This window comes from Amblyomma americanum, chromosome 2 (assembly GCF_052857255.1).
Source record: "Amblyomma americanum isolate KBUSLIRL-KWMA chromosome 2, ASM5285725v1, whole genome shotgun sequence".
NCBI lineage: Eukaryota > Metazoa > Arthropoda > Arachnida > Ixodida > Ixodidae > Amblyomma > Amblyomma americanum.
Genome location: NC_135498.1, coordinates 70,631,216 through 70,655,007, shown reverse-complemented (window position 1 = coordinate 70,655,007; position 23,792 = coordinate 70,631,216). Strand labels below are relative to the sequence as shown.

The following is a 23,792-nucleotide window of genomic DNA, read 5'->3' as shown; positions in this document are numbered from 1 at the left end:
CGAGCTGAGTATGCTCCCACAAAACTTAACAAGTATTGTTAAAATGTTGGTGATATATATTGTGATCTGTATAACTGATTACCTCGAATTTGCTTGTTCTTGTTGTGATTTAGTAGACGTATCCTTTTCATTGTATAACTGATTAATATAATTGTTTTATCTGGAAGTTGGGTATTTTTTGACATCCGCCCACCCCTATAAAAACCCCGGTTGGGGTTGACAGTATATTGAAATAAATAAAAAAATAAAAAATCCCGAGGTTTCGTCAACGGGGCAGGGAGCTCGCCTCTTCATCCGGGGTTTACGAAAGACGGCATTACCCTTTTTTATGGCATCACTACCATTACACCTTGGGCAGGCGAGTTGATCCCCCTCCGGCTAAAACGCTGTCCAAAGAACAAGAAACCACGTGGAGACGGCTTCAAACGCGCTCCCTCACCAACCACGCGCAACTGTTACACATGTACCCCTCGCGATACGAACCCCAATGTTTCCGCTGTGGCGAATGCGCCACTTACGACCACATCTTATGGAACTGTAAGGAAGAACCGCCTCCGACGGAGCTAGTACAAATCTCTTCTCTCCAGTGGTGGGAAGCTGTGCTGGCCAGCTCAGACCCGAAGACCCAAGTCCGGGCATTCGAGTGGGCCAACCAGGTCATCAACAGTCATGGACTAACGGCCACCCAACACGGGGTTCCGATCACCGAGCTCTTTTTGATGAAAAAATTGTATTTCCAATTCCATCTCTTACGGCGTTTTTCAGGTGTCCGCTGATATTTGAGACAGATACAGCGCGATTTCATTTCGCAAAAAAACAATTTTCATTTTTTAATTTCCTCCATTTACAACACAACTGGCAATGTTGTTCTGACAGAATGCTCCATATGTCTGTACGTAATAATTCGTGTGGCTTGAAGTCGTCCAGCAGCGCTCTGGTACCATATTTAAAGAGGGGAAATAAGAATGTGGACGAAGCAACGACGTCCGTGTGCTGTGTGGTGTCAGTGCACGTTAAAGATCTCCAGGTGGTAGAAATTAATGCGAAGACCTGCACTACGGCACCTCTTTCTTCCCTTTCTACTCTCAGTCCCTCCTTTATCTTTTTTCTTACGGCTCTGTTCAGGTATCCGCCGATATCTGAGAGATACTACGCGCTTCCGCACAGACCAAGTTTCATTTATCATTTCCTTCATTTATGACACAAATGCAATTTATGTCCTTACAGAATCCTCTACGTTGGTATAGGTGATCATTCGTGGGGCTTGAAGTCGTCGAGCAGCGCATTGGTACAATATTTAAAGTGGAGAAATATAAATATGGAATCCAGATTGATGGTGCTTGGGCAGTTTCTAATATTCGGACTTTTTATAAATGTCACTCACTGGCCAATACCCTCCCAACAATGTTAAACAAGTGTATATTACGGAGGGTTTTAAAGAAAATGGTTGTGTTCTCATTCTGTGCGTTTGTGATGCATGAATATCGCTAGTTTCCCCTACGCTTTCTTTTCTTTGAGGTGACTTTCATTTGATTGCCTGGTATATTTATTTTATTTAGGATTACTGTCTATTTTGTTATTTTGTTAATTATTTTGTCCTTTCTGTCTTTACATTGCCTTTAAAAATTTCTACTGCATTTTAATTTTATGCTGGTTATTTAACTCTCCATTGGGCCTTGTCAAATTTATTTGTATATTTTAGCCCAAGAGAACATCCAGTTCCTTTCTGGAAAATAAAGAGGTATTACAAACTTGCAACAACCAGCAGATTTTGGTGATTGTGTTGACACTTTATTGCAGAGATTGTCATCAAACAAAGCCAAAGGCAACTCTTTGCCTTTTGAAGATACAGTCACGACAAGCTATATAAATGCATGCGGGAGTCTTCCCGGTACAGGAGTTTTGACACAGAACAGCCGGTTTGTAGGACCGTGCTGGCGGAGAAGGCATCTGCAACCTTTTCCGCACATCGCTCCGTGTAATCCTGGCATTTGCGGACACTGCAAAAGACCAGAAATTAGATTTAATGAGTCACACAGGTTTTGGGTGAGGCTCCTGAATAGTGCTGCGCTCGCCAAATTGGAAAGTTTGGCGTCAAGAAGTAGTACGGAAGTGACGTGAACTGCTGCGGAACATAGGCCAATGTTCCCTCTACCACTGTACTCATTCTTTCTAGGGCTGGTTGGAGGCCATAGCGTGCACAAAATATTACTCAGAAACCTATATAAAGTTATGAATCGGCTTACGAATTGAGTGGTCTTCGTCTGCGAATGAGGCGGCACTCAGAAAAGCAAATTATTAAGGTCATCAGCAAACCATAACCTGCAATGGCACTTATTATAAAGGCTTGTTCCCCTTCATGGTTGAACATAAATGTTACATATTGATTACTTGCCAGGTAAACGATTTTTTTTATCGTCACGTCTCTAAGTTACTATATCTCATTGCTAAGTGCTTAAGCTCAAATTTTTTGTTCGTTGCTAATTTAGTGCAGTTTGGAATATTTAGAGTTTGCTGCGATTAGACTCATCGTTTAATGCTAGCCTGTTCCAGGTACCACAGTATTTTCTTTATTGTGCATTTCGCGTCGTAGGCGTGTGTTCTTCTTTGGTCTGCTGCTAATTACAGTATGGTTTACACCGCTAGGAAAAATCCATAGTCGGAGCGGCGGTCCGCCGTCAAACGCTTATTTTCTGTCTATCTCATTAAAAAGGCAGCATCTGTTAAACGTCACCTTTCTGGTGGGGCTCGGTTAACAAAACTGTGCAGGAAGAGAACAGCTCGGCGATCCGTCCTTAATGGGATATCAGCCGACAGATTACACTTGGAATTCATATTTCAGATTTATGTTGTTTTAGGAAAGAAGGATGGTGCACAGGCGCCGAGTATAATGTCCGAATAAAACGTTTGTTGCCTTCTCTGGCATGCAAGCAATCTAGGTTGCGGCTGGTGTCATTTTTTTCATTCACATAGGGTTCAAGTAGGGCAAAGGTAAAGCTGTGCACACTATTTTCGCTAACAAATCTGTGATGTGAACTCATAACTGTCTGCTTATGTCCACTTAGAAAGTCACAATTTTTTCCTATTCTGCCATCGGCCGTGCTCCCTAAAGGACCTTTTGCATAAGAGAGCCTTCGGTGAAGACGTGTGCAATGTCACACATCGCAGAAGTCCGGTGAAGCAACACTGCACAGACATTTCACAACCAGGGAGCATGCCTTTTGGATTGGAGTGGATTGGTTTGCGGTATGCAGAGAATTGAAGGGCATTGTCGTTTCGGGGCACGAGGACGTCCAAAAACGGCAAGAAGTTTTCTTGTTCCACCTCTAGCGTGAACTGAATGTCAGGTTCTACGGAGTTTAAATGAAGAAAGAAATTTTGAGTCTCAGATTTTTTGATGACGGCGAAGCAGTCGTCGACATACCTGAGGAAAATCTTCCGCGTCCTCGGAACCTAAGCAAATTACCACAAGAGGCTCCTTCTGGAATCCTGCCACATCCAAACCACCCCGAACATTATCAACCGCACAAAAGGAAACCTGCCCCCAGTATATGCCCAGGGACATCGCTCTTCAACGCAACGTTATAAAGTCGCCATTCAGCACCTCCCTGCAGTGCGCCAGCGTGACTAACATCCTAAAACCCCTCCCCCTCCCTCGCGCCTTGCGCGACACAGCTGTCGTTCTTTTCACCCCCCTCCCCTCCATACTTAAAAGACGCTAGCTACTGCCCTCACTCACCCCTGATGAAGGAGCCGAGTCGGCTTCGGAACGTTGGGTTAAAGTTAACATTTTTGGTTGGAGATGTGCAGTTTATTATAAGTCTTCAAACCCAACCAGACAGGTAATTCTGTCAAAATGTTTAGTTTACAATAATCTGCGCCTGGTAGAGGCACCAGGAAGTCTGCAGCCCGTGTTATTCCTACGGTCTGCAATCCCTGTCGTCCAGGTTCGCACAAAAAAGAAACAGCGCCACCAGTTGCCGGGCGTTACCATAGACCCAGACTAAATGGAAATCCAAATTCTGAAGGAGTGTTGATTGCATCGTTCGATACTTGAATGGTAAGAAAGAAACGGCCCCCGTAATTACGGAAGGCTTGCGAATGCCTGTTCCGAAATGACGCAATTCTTTCACTGGTTGTCCTGGAAACAAGGCAGTCCTACATGAAAGCCGCAGCTGCATGATCTTTGGCCAAGGCGTTTCGTCATGATCGTAAAAATTTTAGCAGCTTTCCTCAAGCTACACAAGTGTCATATGTGCTGCATGCACCATTGGTTGTGAAGTGCGACGTCATCCTAACCTTTTTATTGTACCCCTCCGCGCCATCGTCTCCACATACCCCCTTCTCATCGCTAAAGTCTCCCTGCCTTAAGCTGCGGTGCCCGTACTGCTTTGGTGAAAGCTTTAACACACTGCTCTAAGGGTAGTGTAGATGGGCGACATGACCCGAGAAACAATTCCTCGGGATTTTTTCGCACTGGCTCTCCTTTTCCGGTTTGCCCGTGACCAATGACGACAAAAGATGAGGAAGTCTTTTCTAATTCAAAATACTGCAGGCCCTATTCGGGCCCAAGCAAGAGGTATGAAATGATTTTATCCCCCTTTATCGACAAAGGCGGGCAAGCATCGTCCAAATCTGACCAAGTACACTGATGCCGAGCTATGCAAAATATTCAGAACGATTCCGCCGGAATGCGAAACCGCAGAATGAAACTTGTCATACTTACAGCCCAGATTCATTATCCTTCGGTTCTAACCAGCGCCCACACAACAGAGCAGCTTTGGGTTGCAATGTTTTCTCAACCATTCTTGCAGCCTCTCTCGTAACGGTTACCACCGGTCGTCTCTCTTGCTGTGCGTTGAAAATTGTCGTCTTTGTCAGTATTTATCCCTTCATTTTGTGCATCGAAATGCTAGTGTACAAGTTTGGCACTGTTGACGGTGGATCGAGATGGTGAGCCAAGAGATAAAGCGGCTCGCGGACGCTTTAGGAAGCGAACAGCGGTATTACGAGTATGTGCACGCAAGCGAAAGTGAAAGGGCGAACAAATGAGCTGCTTTCCGATGAAGAGCTAGACAGCTTTTGGCACGCCAAAGAGCGAAAAATGCGAGGACCGCTGCGCGCGCTGACCAGGGTCATGTAGGCAATGGCACGTACAGCGCAAAAGGTTGCAAAATACCGCACTGCGTGTTGTGGAACTAAAAAAAGCGGATAATCGCAGAAGATCTGACATCATCAGCGAAACCGACTTTATGATTGTTTTATATAAATTTTGCACCCCAGCGTATACATCTTGTTCGGTTGGAAAGCCGTCGGCGTAGTAGTAGTCGGCACCACGAGCAGGAAATAATCGGGGCTGCGTAAAAAAAAATCGTATCATAAAAATTTGCCGTACTATTGATTGATGATTGATTGGTGTCTGATTGGTGATGACACGTTAATTAAATCATTGTAATTAATGGATTAATAACAGGAAAGAAAAATGAAAAAATTAAAAAAAGGGAGTTCAATGTTGTCAACATGCTCAGAATTGAAAAGCCAATTCTTTATCATGATAATTAAGATAATATACTGTCCGCAATTGGTCAATTATTTATTGAAACAATTAAACAAATGAAAAATGCGTTCCAAGGTGTTTCCAACGGGCAGGCGGTCACGCCGAATGGGCGAGGGCATTTCGTGGACTCCCTGACAACGCCGCCACACGCTGTCGCGTTGCACTATTAAAGGCGATGCTTAGGCTTCCTCCAATTTTTTAATGTGTTTGGCGAAGTGATTTAAGTAGGCAAAAGAATTGTACCTGAAAAAGTGTGGCTTGAACCATTCTTACGTGCGGTATATCTGAGTCCTTTTCTTCATTTTAAGACGTTTCCAGTCAAATCAATGAAAAAATTCCCTACCAGATATTGTTGCTCCCTTCATAGACTGTTGATATTTTGATCAATTTTCATCATACCAATTTGTAATATCACCCTCGAAATTTCAACCCTTGGCTCCCCAGCGATACCCTGCAAATCCTCCCCTGCTTTACACGGCATGTATCCGTTTGAACGTGTTATCATTCGCCGTCATCGATAATGAGTGGCGGCCATAATTTTTGCAGACCGAAAACATACATCGATCGCTTTCCTGTTTGTCAGAGCTTCACTTAGAGAAAAAGCCGAATTCTAATTTTATTCTTGCGCATGTTGTCAGATTCCACGGGCCCCAGGTACAAGTGACAGATACTCGAGGTTAATGTCAATTGGTTGCTTGCAGAAAAACCAGGTTTGGTTTCCGTTTCGTTTCCTGGCGTGCCCAACCTCCGTTCCGCGGGTACTTTTCCGCTTGCTTATTCTGATTTCTACTATGGCGAAGCAACCACATGGCCTTGAATCCTGTAGAATATTTAGAGTTACGACCGGTCTCGCAGCTCGGAAGCTATATGTAAGCATCGTGAGGGTCCCTAGCCTATCGCAGTCCCACCCACACAAAGCACACGATGATTCAAGCGCGCCCCCGTGGTCATCTGGAATTGCAATCCTTCTCTTCATTCAGGATCCACCCCAGCTTCGTCCCATGAGGGCTTTATAAGCGCCCGCTATTACAGCGTACTATGATCATCAAAGGCTCCTCATTGGAAAAGTATTTGCTTTTTTAGTTATGGCTCACATGATAGAAATGATATACGTTGGCGGGGCCAACTCTAACCCTGGCCACGATTAAGTGAATATAGTAATTGCAGCCCGTAAGGTGACCTCCTAGAGCTAAAATATCTCCATGTACTCACCGTTGCTGGACAAGTCCTATGAGGAGGTAGCTGAAAATTCCTTGGAATTCCGCCGCCTCTGAAAAATAGAACACCCATAAATGCAGCAGTACACACTAAAATAAAGATTTGGTCCCGTTTTAGCGCCGAATTACTGCATTCTTTCAACTTCTATCACACGTATCGCACATCACAGGTAAAAATTGGCACCTGGGGATCGAAATGAACAAGGAATGAGATAACACGCGTGGAACGTGGTACACAACTACCAACCCAGTGGCACATTGGAAGCCAGACATTAAAGCTGTAGACGCGAGTTTTCTGCTCTAGCAAGGTTTGTTTTTATGGCATGCTGAAGGGGATTTTAGGCAGCGAGAAAAAGACATACAGCTCCTCGCTGAGTATATTACATTTCCTCTATATTTCATAGTCCGGAAACCCGGGCACCCAGAATCCTCCGTGGAACTTACCCGGACAAGAGGAGTGCCTTATCGACAAGTCATAAACAGCGTGAAAGGCAAGCTTACAAAAAGAGGGGGGGGGGGGGAGGGGCTTTCTAGTTTTGCCTCAAACAGTACCGTTCAGTTGGCACGGACCACATGGCCGAGAAGAAAGCACACTAAGAAATATCCAGCAGCCAAAGGTGTTCATAGAGAAACTCTCCAAAGCGATGGCCTCCTCGGTAGCACGGTAGGCAAGCAAGGCAATTTGAGCGGTGTCACCTTTAGAGCTCCGGCTTCCAGCGTGGTCTAGAACCGTAGGCCAGCATCGCCGTCGCTGCATCGTCTCTCTCGCACCACGCAAACTCAAAGTATAGGAGGGAAAGGGGGCGCTGCTCTGTTGTGCCGCCGCCGCCTTCAGCCGCCGCCCGAAGGAGACCGTCAGGGAAGAGCAGTCGCGGTGGGCCATGAAAGAGTGTAAACGAGCCTCCGGTAAGCGAGCGACATTCGAATTCTTACACAGTGCAGCGCACTGTCTACACCAGGAGGCCGACAACGAGGATTTTCCCAATAAAATCACCACCATCGCAAAGAAGCAAGCCACCTCATTGACTCGGGTGCCAGGTGCTGTCACTGTGCCCGAACTGAAACTGACATACGATCTTCTCCACGGTTTCGAAGACAGCTTAGGCTCCCTTAATAAGGAGTTTTATGGTATTCTGTTCAACGTGGGTGCGCTAAAATACTTTGAGGCAGCCTTCGAGTTGGAAAACAACTCATTTGATACCTGATTTGTGCTACTCTGCCACTCCATCAAGAGATTTCAGGTGGCCACTCCAGATGTGCATGTTGCCAGCCTTTCTTCACTCGCTACTATATAGCGGACAACAGCAGCCTTACTATCCTCCCAGGGCACAAACCGTCGCACGACAAAGCCACGTCGGCTTGCGGCTTCCGAGATTGTACCTGCTTTGCTCAGACAGTAGCGTGTCCCGCTGGCAGGCTTTTTGGCAGGAGCACCGACATACCGTTCATAGTACCATAACAACATCTATATTTACATTACTAGAAGACTCTGCTGAGTGGCCTGGCCCCAGAGGCAATCCCAAAGATTCAAGCCTGAAAAACAAAATACAGGGGACGCCATGGATATATAGGACGCTCGCATTGGTAACCATCATCTGATCGTACAGCACTACTTGATCAACCTCCGGGCCCTCAGGATCGTCGATTCGCCAAGGAGGTAGCTGAAGTAACGGAGTGATGCTATCGACGGTGTAAGTTACTCCCCGCGCACATTCTTTTTCTGTAACACAAAATCCACCACTTATTTCTTAGGACAGAATGGCAGAACGCTGTATCCCCAACCTCGACAAGTTACAGCACTCCTAAGCCCGTCTCTCAGCCCTCTCCATGACCGTCCTGGATTTCCCCTTTCTCCTTAATCGGCGAGGGGGGAAGGTTCCGCTTTCCAGAAAGGGAATACAATTCCTCCGAGGCAGTCGCGCGGGGAATTGCAGCGCGTTGGGCGCACACTTCTCAAGGAAAAGTAGTAATGTCTAGTGCGGCTACCGCCTCCCGTTTCAATTCTTCCCCCTCCTTCCAGAGTGCGTGGGGCCGCACTCTACAATTCTGTCAACTCCAGTGGGTAAACGAGCTCCATGGGTCTTTGGAAGACTGCGACGCGAGAGTCTGATCTCGCAAGAACGTACCTTATTGTCCCTATCCTTGAACACCTCCACACTCCCGAGCTTGCATAGCAGGCGGGGAAGTGGTTCTCTAACTAGCCCCAGCTGTCCGACTTTAGGCAACGGAACCTGCTTTAGGTGTGTTGCGTATGCTGATGTTCACTAACTGAGGTACACCGCTCTTCAGGCCTCCCAGAATTGGTTCTTCAATATTTTTTTCTGGCGCCGAAACGAGCGAACCATCTCCGGAGTAGAAGCGCGCGGCTCGCCAACCGCCGTCGGCGGAGTCGTTAGCCACCTCCCGAGGGGAAGCTTGAAGTCACTAGGGTGTTACCCTCTTCCACCTCGTTGCACACATAAATGAACAGCCGAGAATCCACCACGGCTTCAACGTCGCAAAGGATTGTGGCTAAGTTTTCACTTTCTAGGCATTTCTTTCCGACCACTTTTTTAATGCTACCTTCTTTGAGTGCACCGTCCTTGGACAGAAACCAGCCCGCCTTGGCGTCCACTCCACAACAAAGCGCAACTCAACTTCAGGAGAAGTAAAATGATACACGACATCGGGGTGCCGCAGCGTATTCCACAGATCGATCAGTTACTTTGCTCCTCGCCTTAAGGTCTGCCCGTTGTCCGAATGTATGATATGGCACAGTCCCCTTCGCGACACAAACCTTCGCAATTCGAGCAGAAAGCTGCTTGTCGGTATGTAAATAACAAGCTTCAGGTGCACTGCTCGCGGGGCCGCGCAAGTAAACAGCCCAATGTAAGCTTTCCACACGCGATTATTATTATTTACATATACCGGTCGCGAAAAGTCTGATGGTGTAGTTCGGTCTTCTAGTAGCGGTCCCGGCAATGCGCTTAGCAGTGAAGCACTGAACTTTTGACAAGTGACGCAAGCACGCACTACTTTTTTCACAAGTTCTTTGCCGGGCAGGACTCCGTAGCTCTCGTGCAGTTGTACTAGAGTGCCGTTTTCTCCAACATGCAGCATTCGTCGCTGCTGTTACATGCAGTAGATTGAAATACCTACGGTCATTCGGCAATACAGTGGGGTTCTTTACGTCAGGTGCCATGTTGGCGCAGCGAAGGCGCCCTTTAATGGCCAGCACTGTGTCTGGGTCGATCAAAATTTCATATTCCTGCTGAGGAGAGCTAGGTGGGACCTTAGTTCCATCGGCTTCACTACGAAGTCCACCAAGAAACGCGGAGCGCAGCGCTTATTTCAACCAATGCCTTCTTGCCTTCTGTATTTCTTCTGCTCTCAGGGGGCCCGATCGCTTTTTCGCAGAGCAGATGTTATGGATGAATCGGAGAATAGAGGCTGTTCTTCGAATTAGCGTTGACGCTGAACTGAACCTTGACACATCGAGTAGCTGTTTATCCGCATTTGGTAATGTCAAGCATCTCGACTTTCATTCCTCTTTTTTCAGCACCACCGTGCGGAAACTCGCTGTGCGTTTCCTGGGGCAACTCCGTCTGCTTCACTGCCAATCACCTCTTTCCTGCGCACCCAGGCCGCGCGCAGACCAGTCGAGAGGCGGAAATGCCTCGCGTCAGGAGGTCGTCAAATTTTTCCTCGACTGTGGCTCGCAGAAAGATCGCTTAATTGGGCACCACTCATACCCGCGGAACACACCTTTCAGGCGACGAATTTCGCCTGTCACCGCTTTTCAGTAATTTTCCGATCCAATCAAAATGTGGGTTGTGTGGTGTTCTAGCTCGTTGCGGTCATAGCCTCTAACTGCAGCCAATCATCTCATTTTGTAGCGATAGCTACATTACGGTAGCATTTCGAGCCAGCAGCGTGGCAGCGCCGCCAAGTGGTCACGTGGTGTGTTGTTGGTCACGTGGTTGGTACAACTAGGGAAACAAGCATTTCGACGGACACAGACGACGTTCCCGACTGACTGTGGAATCACCGCCTCAAACTGACTGTTATTTTGAGGAAGGTTTCCTGACCCCTCCCCCATTCTGTCTGTATCTATGCTGCCTCCTTTCCAAATTAAGGAATCAGTTGAAGTCATCGCGTTTGTAGTTTTTCCTCATGTCCATGTCTAAAACGTTGCGCTGTTTTCTCTCTTTCCAACGCCAGCACTTTAGCACATGAAAAGCATACACAATTGCTACGAACCCTCATAAAATGCCTCGAAGTGGACTTTTCCTTATTCCAAGCTAGCTTCCGACACCGCTAGTCTTCAATATGATTTAAAGGCGATGTCCACCTGAACCAAGCTTAGCACCTAAAATAATCGTTCATATCTCTGACCATCAGCTGCTGGGACGTTTTCCACACTTTTCTGTAAAAACGACTGCCAGGCGTTGAGGAAATTCAGCAGAGAGGCTGCAGCTCACGACCATTTGGTCTTATATCACATAAAGTCAACATCAGCGGGCACTGTAGCTAATCAAATACGCCACCCAAGAAGCCAGCACGGTTTTTGAACAGAGTACTGTTGTCAACACTCTCTTTCCAAAAAATCATGTCTTTCCGCAGGGTCAACACCACGCCATAAATACGCCATTGTGGGGATTCACTACCTCAGCCATTGCTCTGAAAGAAAGAACATTGCCCAATGGTACTGCAGAAGAACCCGCGAAATTCTTCGCTGAATATATACTGCAGATAACAGCGCCCCGTTTGCGTGTAGGTCGTTGACAGGGGAGCAACGTTCACATAGTAGCAAACACAAGCCATTGTCTAGAATACTCACGCAAGCTAACCGGCGACAACTGTGTAATGCCCGCACATAAAAAGCATGAACTAGCTCTTGAGCAATATTATTTCCGACATCCTTGTCATGTACTTCGGTGCTGAACAACGCGGCCTCGTGCATTATTCTGACTCTTTTGTCCTTCGTCTATGACACCGGTGTAGAACAGAAAGCAAAGGATGAGCCCATTTATATATCGCTATGGAACGAAATCCAAGCATAAGGCTAGCGGCGATGCCACGAAACGTAGCTGAAGAACCCAAGTTTTCAGTAGCCGCTTGTCTATAACGCGCAGACGAGATCCAGCAACTCGTCTGGTTGCGCATCAAAGACAAGGAGAGAGAACCAAAGCCAGAAACAGACAGAGCTGGCGAGACAAGCAGTGTAACCCAGGTAACCTGGAGTTGGATCTGACAGCTGCTTATTGTTTCGCATTTCTATGATACCTTCTTACACGTTAACAAAGTCATATAATATCTTTGACAACTGCGGGAAGCGAAATACGTGGGTGAGACCGACGGCAGCTGAGCGCCGCGACGGATGCTCCGAGCGGGTTAATCATGAGCCTGGAGAATTTCCAGTTGCATTAACGGACACCAGTGTTCTTATTATTGCCCTCTTTTAGACATCCGTTCGATGCATTTTGAAGAAGGCAATGCTCTAAAGGTATCCCATGTCTGCTTATTGATGTTCTTTGCAAACTTTGCCGGCACAGGTATTCATTGTTTTGTTTTGTTGTAGCTCTCTTTGCCGCGCGCAATCACTTTTCTGTAAAAGAATTCGACCGGGCCCAGCAGTTTTTACGATGTGTTAAGTAGTTTTTGATGTTTCATACACGTTTGCGAATTTTGAATACATTGAGGCTGAGATCAGCTGATATTCGTAACACGAAGACAGTCGAATCGAAGGGATACTTTTCTCGTTGCAGTTTTTTTGGGGAACCACTTAGAGCAATGAGAACTTCTTTGCTAAGGCTTCCTGACACATTCTGCGTGTACTCAACACCACTGGACAATATTACTTCATTATTCGCAACCCTCCACTTTCGGCGTTTCTTCCGGTTCCGCGTGTTAGGCGTTTTCTGTTGTTTTAAGGCTTTCTTTCGATTTTGCATAAATTTTTAAATGCGTCCTAATCCAAGTATGCTCAAATAGCCTGATCTGACAAGGGCATTCTAACTTCACGACTCATTAAATATAAACAAAAGAAAGCCATTTTAACTTCTTGCGCGGGCACCTTGTGAGTTATGTCCACTGTACAATCATGTCAAAAACAATTTATGCATATTTTTTCGCAGAGGCAGTCATTTTGACAAACATTCGTGCTTCTGCAGGGTAACTTCTTTCCCACTGCACATTTAAACAATATATCTAGTGATTGAAGGGAAGAGTAGGCGTTAGCACTCAAGTTATTACAGATATTACAGGCAAGACCGTGCGAGAAATTCTGTTACAAAGCTGACCAGCTTCCATGCATAAATCTTTGTAGCATAGGATTACTGAGCACAAGGCCACGGGATCGCGTCCCGTCCTGGGCGGCCGCATTTCCAATGAACATATTTGGGAAGGAACCGGTGCCCTGCACGGGGTTAGAGAAAGTTGGAACCCCAGGTGGTCACATTTTCTAGCAGCCTTCCAGTTTGGTGGTACTTTCTATCTCCCTCCTTTTACCTCCTCCTCTTTCCCCTCTCTCATGGCTCAGTGAAGATGCAGGGCCTGGGTGAAGAAGATTGTGAAGCCTTTCGTGTGTGTGGAGATAGGAGTGGTCATTCACCACACTCATTGCACTCTTTCAGAAGCCCAAATGTAAATAATAAAGAAATTCGAGTCGCTATGTATGAATTACCGGTTGCCCCCCAAATTTGCGGCGCCTATTGGTGGACTGGATTCTGGTGGAAGTCCGGACCTGAAAATAAACAAAACAATAGCGAGTAGTTGGAGCGAAAATAATTCGTGGATGTCTCCCCTATAATACATTGTATTGCTATGTTAGCTATATGTTTCATGTGATTAGAAGCGAAACTAAATATCTGGCATGTAGGTTTGCGCTCTCTACACATAACATCGCGCATCGCTTCTAGTCGCCAAAAAACTGCATTATCATTAACCTGCGAACTTACCATGCGAATAACCTGGTTTGTGGCAAGCAAACACAACAACGTTCTTTGCGAAAATTCACTATAACGCTCCGCCGTTTCTGTGTTGTTTCGGAATTTTCACAATACTGCATATTTCTTACCCAAAATAGTGTAACTAATGATGAGAAAAAGCAAAAGTGAGACACCCAGCTAATGTGATTCCGACGATCTGCAAGTGCATACCTTGCTACTTCCATTGCCCCTTTCTTCCCTTCCTTTCGAGGAAAAATGGTTGCCAACGCTGAGTTAATTTAAACTCCAAAGCAAGCATGCCCTCGGTTTCTTGCCCAAATTGTAATCGCTACGCGCGGTCCGTCGATGAACACCAGTGATTGTCGGTCATGCCGAAAAAGATGAACCTTGCTGCCCAACCAAAGGAGAACTCTTGTATATCGCCAGCTGCGTAAAATACCAGGTGAGCAGGCAACGTTTTATTGGTTACCCTTCGATGATGCATAGCAACGGACATCATTCAAGCGTGTGCTGCGTTCAACTCACAGGAGGCCCAGAATAACTGCCGGCACTTCTACTTGCTCCGATAAAGTTAAGAGAAGCATAAGCTTTATCAGGCGGCCTGGGCAAACAAGAGGATCAAGCTTCTTATGATTTTTCAAGCAACGTTGAAATAGCAGAAAGCCAGGCTCGTTCACCTTTGGGAGCGACACCTCACCATTCCCCCTAGAAAAAAGAACCGCTTTCCTCAATACTCTGTATACTGATATGTAAAGACCGTATGTTATACAAAATTAGTGTACCCGCTAGTATATCGTAATTCATCTTATTTATTATTAACGACATCTGTCATTTGACCTTCAAGGAATAACACCTCAGATATTTAGTTTTTTGTTTAAGCTCTTGCCTGGCCTTTGAACTCATATTTTCAAGTTGAAAACTTCACTTAGTCTGGCGAAACCTAGAGGGTACACTTGAGCTCCGCCTTGACGAATACCATTTGCCCATATATGCCGACATGCCTTTTATGCATAATTCGTCATTCTTTCCATTAATACATCAAGTGGAGTCCTAATATAACTGCTGACAGAGTCGTCCTCTGGTTAAGCAATGCGCCACTGCCCCGGCAGGTGGCCGTTTCATATCAAAGCCACCGCTGTGGCTCGTGAGCCCCAGGATGCTATTCCAGTCCTCCCGTAAGGCTCATGCGCAGAGTGATTCTGGGCAGGTGCCAACTGCATTGAGTTTGCTAAATAAATTTCATTTCCCCGTGCCACGGAGGGCAGGTAGCCCGCAGTTCGGTAGGCAGGTTACCACCTGCCACGGTGGCAGGCAGTGATGACGTCACAAGTGCACGTGAACTTGGTAGCAGGCGGGCTAACTGTTTTTAAACATTACGGCAGCATTTCGAGCCTTCAGCGTGGCGATGACACGTGGCCATAGCAGCGGCACGTGACCAGCCACGTGGTGCGCAGCAGCTGCTGCTGCTGCTGGCGGCGCGGGGCGCCGGCGAAATCGTGCTGCAACAGCTGTGCGCATGCGCCGTGTCAAGTGGGATGAAGATCCCACTTGAAGTGGGATCTCATCCTCCGTTTATATGCCGTGGGTTGGAATTGCTCTCGCGAGCTATCCTACAACTTCCCTAGCAGCTGTATCCTGTGAGGAACGAAAATTCGTGGCACCTCCCGGACAATTGAATCATGAACGGTTGCGTCACAGCTGTCATATGCAAGCCGGGGAAAGGCATACCATTAAAGGTACATATGCCGTCAGCTTGGGTGCCGGTCGTGAGAAAGTCTACAACTTAACCAAGAGACGTATGCTATGTGCGACGAGACATCGTATAGCAGCACCAAGAACACTCTACGATGAACGCTTCCCTGACAGTTTTGATAAATCGGGAAAACTGGCGCTGCATAAATGTCGGCCAGTTATACAGAGGAAAAAAGCGGAGGGGAAGGAGGGCTACTCCATGCATCTGTTGTGCGCACCTTCGTCGCTCTCGCCGATTGAGATGGCTAGACGATGCCTGTTGCGACGCCATCTTTTTAGCACCATCGCAACGCCTGAACGACTGTCGCCGTCGGAATTTCGTCTAATGGGGCTAGTAAGGATTTCGCATTTAAATTCAGCAACTTTTTTCCGCACTCAAGCATACCAATGCTGAAAAGCAGTGTGGTGGCATCTTGCTTGAGGTAAAAAAAAAATTGGGAGGACGCTTAAGCTTTGCCTTGAGAATAGACGCCTTAGAACATTCTACTCCTTTTTGCTCCTACATTGCGACCACCAGGTTGTCATGACTGGATGTTGACGCGTAGGAAAGGGTAACCTGCAACTTATACCGGTGCAAGTCCAGCTTTCTGGGGCACAAATTTTGAATTGGAAAATTGTAATACGCTGTTATGAAAATATTGCAGGTAATGATCTATTACTCTGATATGTTGCATAATATTTCTGTTAAAGTTGTTCCACCATTTGCATCGAACAGTTAAAACTGCCACAGAAAGCCTATGTAGAACGTTCTGAAGATAGCAAAAACGAGAAGAGAAAAAAAATTCAAGGCTGCCGTCGGGTTATCTGCTGATATATTGCTTGTTATAGTGAGAACTTGCATTATATGAAAACATTACGCTCATAAACGGTTTCCCGCACAAAAATGATTTTTTTCCAGAATTGCTGGGTACTGAGAAGATTTTGGGAGGATTAATAAGGTGGTGGTGGTGGACAATTAGAGTGCAAGTGTTGCCAAGTCCTTTTCTGGGCAGAGGTCTTATTTTCGGTGTTACCTTTTTAAGCCTTTTTTCTGTGGTTGAATTTGATTGACATACACGGACTATTGAGCGGATCTCTTCAAGTGGATAATCAAGCCTCGTTCAGCTGTACTGACACTTAAAATTTATTTTCTTACAAGTGCACAAGCGCGGAGGCACCTGGATACAAGACATGCGCCTCTTGTCTACCACGTCGATGCCCTACCTCTACGTTGTCGATAGATGCCTGCCCATATTGAAGGCATTTCATCCCTTTCTTCCCTCAGCACTCTTGCTTAATAATAATTTTACATCAAACAGGAGCTTTGCTGTTGGTACCTGCAGAGGTAGTTTCCTCTGCAACATTAACGTTAAGCACATTTCAGTTTGACTATCACTTTAGTCAAAGGCAATTCCTTAGGGGCCCATGAGACACGTTTTTGGACTCATTCGAGTTTACATCACACAAGTAGAATATAACTCAATACAGCAGCGGTGGCTCTGTGGTTATGAGACTCGGTTGCTGAGCCGTTACACGAATGTTCGATCCCTGCCGCGCAGGTCGAATTTCGATGGAGACGAAATTCTTGAGGCCTGTGTGCTGTGCGATTTCAGTGCAGGTTAAAGAACCCCAGGTGGTCTAAATTTCCGGAGCCCTCCACTACGTCATCCCTCATAGCCTGAGTAGCTTTGGGACGTTAAAGACCCTAAAATCGATTGAAATGAAATCAAATCAGAATATATCTTTATCTCATATAAACTGCGCACAAGGCGCTCTCTGTTAAGTTCTTCAAGTGGATAAGGACATTTGAGATGGACAAGAAACAATGACCGACAATTTCTATATTAGGTAACGCCAAATTTTAGCGCAGCTCCTGACACGCCACCTAACACGGTGGGCTGGTGGCGCGTTACGCCGATTAAGCCAGCGACTAGTACGACGCAGAATGCAGGAACGAGCTCCTGAGACATGCGCTCTAAAAATTCACAAAAGCTCTTTGTAACTTGATATTTCACTTCTACTATCCTCTGACTTCTCCTCGTCATCATAATGCGCGAGGTCGCACTGGAATCGATCCTTTTACCCGGTCGTCTAATGTAACTGAGCACCGTTGAAGCGTTTCGGAAGCCTGTTTACCTATCCTCAAATACTGAAGCTAACCAAGCTGCATCCTCCTTTATCGCTAACATCTCTGCCCACAACCAATGGACACATTCTAACCGCGCTCACCCTCTACGGCTCTCACTTACTGCACATCAGCCATATTATGAAAGATGTAGACAGACCCCTTCCGCCTCTCCTGTTTCCTCGCGCCCTATTTACCCATGGCTCGAGCTCCTTCTGCAGAGCCACTCCCAACCTTACGGACATAGTCTCACAATTCTCAGTCAACATATTGTTCACCCACCAACTTTGTCAGTATACCCCATCTAGGACGGACGGATTGACACAATCTGCCGCCACGTAACTTGCTTATCCAATAGGCCGGCGTGACGCACGGTGGTTTCCTTTGGGGCTATGTGAATACGGCTGTGTTCTCTACTACAACAACTGCTCCCGTGATCTTCAATAGTAGCTCCTGGATTAAACTGTGCCATGGCCCCACGCACGGCTAGCCTATATTCAAGCCATTGCAATTGAAAAGGTTTTCACAGTACCGCTTTAATCCTCTCCGTACCACCGCAAATTGGAAGAAGTTCGGCTGCTGTATGTAACGTTTCCAACACGACAATCACCTTTTTTTGGTGCATGTATATGCAATCGCGACGTCGTTATTAAGCGTGATATCTTAAAACGCCGGCACACAGGTAGAAACACAGCCAGGTTCGATTAGGTGGCGAAAAGGAACAAAGAAAATTAAGAGGAATAAAGAAAAATTGATTTTCGCCAATCTCTTATGAAGCACCCTGTGCAACTTACGTATCGCAAGCCAACCTGGATGCTTGGAAAACAGTGCACCTCTTAGAGAATTCCCTCCAATTGTTGGTGCCCGCCGTTCTGGCAAGATTACGCCGCGAGAGAAATAATACATCTTAGCGCGGCAGTGCGAGGAAAAGATAAGTGGCACTGCAACATCCGTGATTTCAGTGACTCTAATACAATACAATAGCTGCCATACAGCACATTCGACCTGTTTTTGGAGGCTTTTCATTCGGTGCTGAAAAGACTAATTAATAGGATAGGTGAGATTTATAATTGCATCTTCTATACGTCGCTGTGGACATTCATTCCGTTATGTACAACATTCAAAAGTTGAGATGTAGAATTAGTAGCAGGTTATTTACGTACTGCAATAAACATTCTGGGTTGGTTTGCCCGGTGGCGAAAACAAGGTGAGTGTTGTGCAGAACAATTTACACAGGTATGTAATATATAAGTAAACAAAGGTACTTCGTGGACTGTGTTTAAAATACTATATTTTTAATGTTCGTTCTATAGACAAGGGTTAAAGAAAATTTGCTTACTCGGTTAAGTCGCAGAGAAGTGCCACAGCAAACAAAACCAGCTTTTTATTTATCTGTACCATTTTGCAACTGGATCGCAGAATCGCAGCTCTGAGTATTTTAAGGAAACGGCCGCTATATACCGCGATCTCTTTAAGATTCCTGTCGGCGCAGTCTTCGTCTACTCTAAAAAGGCGCTGTAATCGCACAATCTTGCATTCATGTTGCGTAAAGCTGGATGGGTGGGGAATAAAAAAACTCAAAATAATCCGATGGTGAACACCAATCATAATCTGCTCATATCTAATGATGAGGCCCGATGAATCCTAACGTGTTGAACAGAGAATTAAGCAAAAATATTCATAATTATGTTAAAGGCGATGCGCGATTATGAGCAAAGTTTAAAATATATGGTGCGGTTCATTAAATTCACGAATATGCAATTAGGCCTATTTTCGCTGGTTCATTATAATCCGAGTATATTTATCATAAGTACATTTCAGAAAAATAAATTTGTAGTGATTTGTCGCCTTACAAACTTCTTCGCGCACCCAACTTTTTCTTGTTTTTCAATTGCCAGCTCTTGTGAAGATTTTTGTTTACATGCAATTAGTCGCGCATGCGATTGGTGGCCTCGAATGTGGACCCATAAGAAATGACAAAAAACCTATCATTTCAGCATTCCTTCACTGTTTATAGTGTGATCCTTTTATTGCTTGTGTATCCAGGACGCCGGTGCTGTCAAGTTGTTTTTTAAGCATGAGGAGATGTCAGTCGTGTGAGATAGGCGCGCTTGGATTAATCTTCTATAGGAAATAGAAAGAAAGACTTTCTCCGCAGTCAGCACTAAGGATCGTAACCAACTCGCCCGGATTCAGTTGTTCTTGCGGAGAGTTCTTAGCTGAAAAGAAATCTTCATCGCCCTTCGTTGCAGAAGGCACCATTCTTAGTGACAAATAAATTGTAATAATAAAAATACTCTGCATCGTAAGGACTCTACAAGGCGAATATTGAGTGGGAGTGAGTTTTATGACGACGATACGAAATTAACTGAAGAAATTCGAGTGGGCACCGAGCAGGTGAGGCGGAACAAAGTGGGAGCCACAGACGTCTCTCCCGCGCTGTATCGTTTCACACTGTCGCACAAATCAGCCCAAATAGCCGCCTTAGAAATTGGACGGGTGCGGGTTGCCTGGCAAGGGCGCCACAACACAACCCTGAAAGGCAGTGGTTTTCTGTGTGACAAGGAGGACTAAATGAAGCAGCGGAATCTGATAAGTAGAAAAAGCACAAGACTCGTCTAGAGGCGAGTAGTGTAGGAGAAGAAGACAAGGGCTTTGGAAGGACAGAATTTCGGGTCCTGTGCCTCACCTCTCTGCCACGAGCATCGCGCCAGAGAGCCGATCCTTGTAGTCGCATGGCTTGCATTACCAAAACCTGGACATTGCTTGTGCAGAGCTGCCTGCTCCGCAACCCTTTATGCGGCGCCTGAATTCGCAGGTTGTCGCACAATATATTAGTAGCATGGAACTGAATGATGAAACTGCCGCCACGTCTGCTCTTATTCTTCGGCGTTTGCACCCTCTGCTAAGGGCCATGGGCCTATCTACCATATTTGTTGGCGAGTGTTGGTTTGTTAGAAGCACCCTCAATTATGAGAGCGGTTTCATCGCCAGAATGCGAACCTGCAAGGCGCAAGGAGTTAGTCGGCCAACTGGAATGACCAACAAAATTACCTCGATTTCCCGCGCACTTAACCCTCCAAAGAAAACACACACGCCACTGATCATGGTCTTTTACCGCCAGGTTATCTTTTTCAAAACAATGTTTTGAAGCGGTACCTATTTTTAAGATTTTTTTGCGTTATACTATGCCTCATTTAGACCTGTATTGGTGTAACGAAGCCACCGAAGATGTTATCCGAAAATAAGATGTGGATTATTCACCATCGCTTCCACCAAAGACTAATATACTCTAACGCGCAAGACTAGGCGTATCATCTATATCATTTCAGCAGACATAATTGTGAGACGCCGGCTAGGAGTCGCTCTGGAGTGGTGAATTTTTATTGTTGAGAGACACACATATCGGGTTGATCGTAATTTTTACTCAAGCCCTTTGCTGCGTTTTAACTAAATGTAGCCCAACCTTCCCTTGTTACAATGTAAGTGACCAAGTACTATAGCTCACTGACTTTCCAAGCACAAACAGTGCACACAAGCAAAGCGAACGTTCTGACCGCATCCGCGCGTGCACTTGGCTGCTCCCGCAGGTAATTCTTAAGCCAGATTTGTTCGGAGCTTCCCTCCTACGAGCTCCTACGATAGAGGCGCCAGTCCTCAGTGTATTTCAGCCTGGCATGGCTTGTTCGAGCACTCATAGCGGTCTTTGGACGAGGAGGGGTGACACTTTGCGTCATGGCATGTTTAGGATTCTTGGTGCTGAGAACTCGCTTCGGTTTTTAAATGTGAATTCGCTTGCGTACGCTCAGTGAGCTGTCATTAAAAACCATTAGCAGAGGCGTTCGCTGCAGTAGCCACGACAGTCACATGCTCCATTTATATCTTCTGTTTACGCTACCGCTGTTAAGTAAACAGTTATCATATTCACTATTGTAAAATGCTCTGTTCAGTAAGCATGCATTGACCATCTTTTTTGTTGCTGTAGTTTTCGGCACAAAAATTGAACCCTTATTCTTTGGCAAAGTCCTCCCCCAAAGCCAAGGCAAAGGAAACCGCTACTGGCCCTAATCAGTTCGTTGTTGAAAATTGACATTTCGGATACAGAGCGGTATATAGGAGACTGAATCACGTTATGTGTTTGTCTAAGCTTCCGAACATGCATTTAATTTGTCTCTATATATAAGTCAAAATGCGGTTTCACTCATATAAATAGGCAGAACTCAATATAAAGGTCAACAATTTTAAAGGGTTACACTGCATTGCAGAATCCCAGAAAAATAAGCAGTGGACCATCAAGAATGCTCTGAATCACATCGGTGGCCTTTGGACTCATCCCCCCCCCCCTCCATGGTGTAATAGAATAATGATGTCGTTAGGCGTCCGGCGCTGAATTTCAAAAAATCGTTAAAGATCCATCGGGAATCTCAAACGCAAAGTGGAAAAGGTGGGCCGCGATTTCATGCTCCAACAACTAATTAGCACCATAGCGCTTCTTGGGCCTCTTGCGTTCTTTCTTTGGATGCTTCACCTTCCCACGTCTGTACCCCAGTGACGTTGTACCATCTATGCGTCGCAAGTCGGCTGGTCAGAATTCTCTCGGTCTTCACTCTGCTTCATTAATCCGCTTTACTGTTCTTCTGACTAATGAGCCCGAAATTTGGATCTTCACTATTGCATTTGGGTTTGGTTTGGTATTGGGGGAAAAGTAATGGCGCAGTATCTGTCTCATATATCGGAGGACACCTGAACCGCGGCCTAAAGAAAGGGATAAAGGAGGGAGTGAAAGAAGAAAGGAAGAAAGAGGTGCCGTAGTGGAGGGCTCCGGAATAATTTCGACCACCTGGGGATCTTTAACGTGCACTGACATAGCACAGCAAACGGGCGTCTTAGCGTTTTTCCTCTATAAAAACGCACCCGCCGCGGTCGGTGTCGAACCCGGGAACTCCGAATCAGTAGTCGAGCGCCCTAACCACTGAGCCACCTCGGCGGGTCACTCTTGATTTGAGTCGACGGTTGGGAAATTTTCCTCAAGAGTGCTGCTTCTGGGGACTGTGCATCTCTACGAACTGAAAGAGTGGCCAGGTGACGGTGGAAAATTGCCATAACTCGAACAAATAATAAGTCGCGCAAAAATTCAACTTTGTCCGCCTCCCGTGTTAAGAAGAGAGTGGAATTCGGTCTTACTACTGTGGCCAGATTTCGTTCCTATACAGAGAGGCGGGGAGTATGCAGTAGCTAAATCAAAACCTCCTTACCAGCGAGTTTTCTAAAGCATAATCATTGGAGAATATTTCACGTTACAATAAACTTGCCATTGAAGCTACATGATTGTGGCACGAAGAAAATTTACTCAATGAGTAAATTTGCTTGAGAAGTAAATTTTCTTCAAAGAAGCTCACGACGTGTGAATATCTTTTTTAGCTGTCCACAAGCAACATTTCTACGTCATGGACGTGATAGCCATTCTTGTGGCTGGACATGCCTGCTCAACTATACATACACCTTAGATGGCTGGCCGCTGTGGCGTGGTAACAAAAGATGAATTCCCAATTTTTCTTGCACTGCATCTCATTTAGTCCATCGTGGAAAGAACGAGCAAGAACAGATGCTTTAAACATGAAATGTTCACATTGTGAAACACGAGGCCTTAACGAGCACCACGTGGACTCGTTATAAAAAATACGAATGCTCAATTGCTATAACCAGCTTATTACCGTGGTTTTTGTAGTGAATTTTGAACTGTTTGTTTCCCAAAAATTTTTGTTGTTAAAACATCATGAATAGTCGTAAAAACTGCATCCAGAGTGACCTGCTAAAAGTGTGAAAGAAATCCAGCATGAAATAAGAACGATATAACTTGTGGGTGATAAAAAGTTTGATGAATTTTAAATTTACAGTTTTTACTGCTCTCAAACGATTGTGGCAGAGCACGTTTTCTAGCACAGCAATTGGTTCTCGGTCAATTGCCGTTTCCTTAAAAGAAGAAACATTGCAATGAATTTTGAAAATAAAGCTCACGAGAATGTCAGACTTGAAATGATTGGACCAGATTTACTGATATATATTTAGAAGGCTACGAGTGGCAAACTTTTTGAGAAAACTTGTGTTGCTAAACGACATATAATTCTTGATAAAACAAGACAAAATTTGAGCCAGGAGTCTCCCAGTGAAAATTTCTTTGTGTTGTCCTCAGAAATTTTTACGCGTATATCGTTACGACCATTTGGCGCCAA

The 23,792-nt window shown here is 45.6% G+C and overlaps 1 protein-coding gene across 2 annotated transcripts; it reads right to left on the bottom strand.

Annotated features, from left to right (window-relative positions):
- Positions 1-1,769: 1,769 nt before the first annotated feature.
- On the bottom strand, positions 1,770-19,080 carry LOC144118664 (uncharacterized). Of its 2 annotated transcripts, XM_077651531.1 has the most exons (4): positions 18,899-19,080; positions 13,439-13,498; positions 6,770-6,827; positions 1,770-2,000 (listed from the first exon to the last, which is right to left on the bottom strand). In XM_077651531.1, exons 1-4 carry the CDS (start codon positions 18,958-18,960, stop codon positions 1,863-1,865), a joined length of 318 nt encoding a protein of 105 aa, XP_077507657.1. In that variant the 5' UTR covers positions 18,961-19,080; the 3' UTR covers positions 1,770-1,862. The 2 variants fall into 2 exon arrangements, with proteins under 2 accessions (XP_077507657.1, XP_077507658.1); XM_077651532.1 differs by lacking the exons at positions 13,439-13,498; positions 18,899-19,080 and adding an exon at positions 7,471-7,554.
- Positions 19,081-23,792: the final 4,712 nt, after the last annotated feature.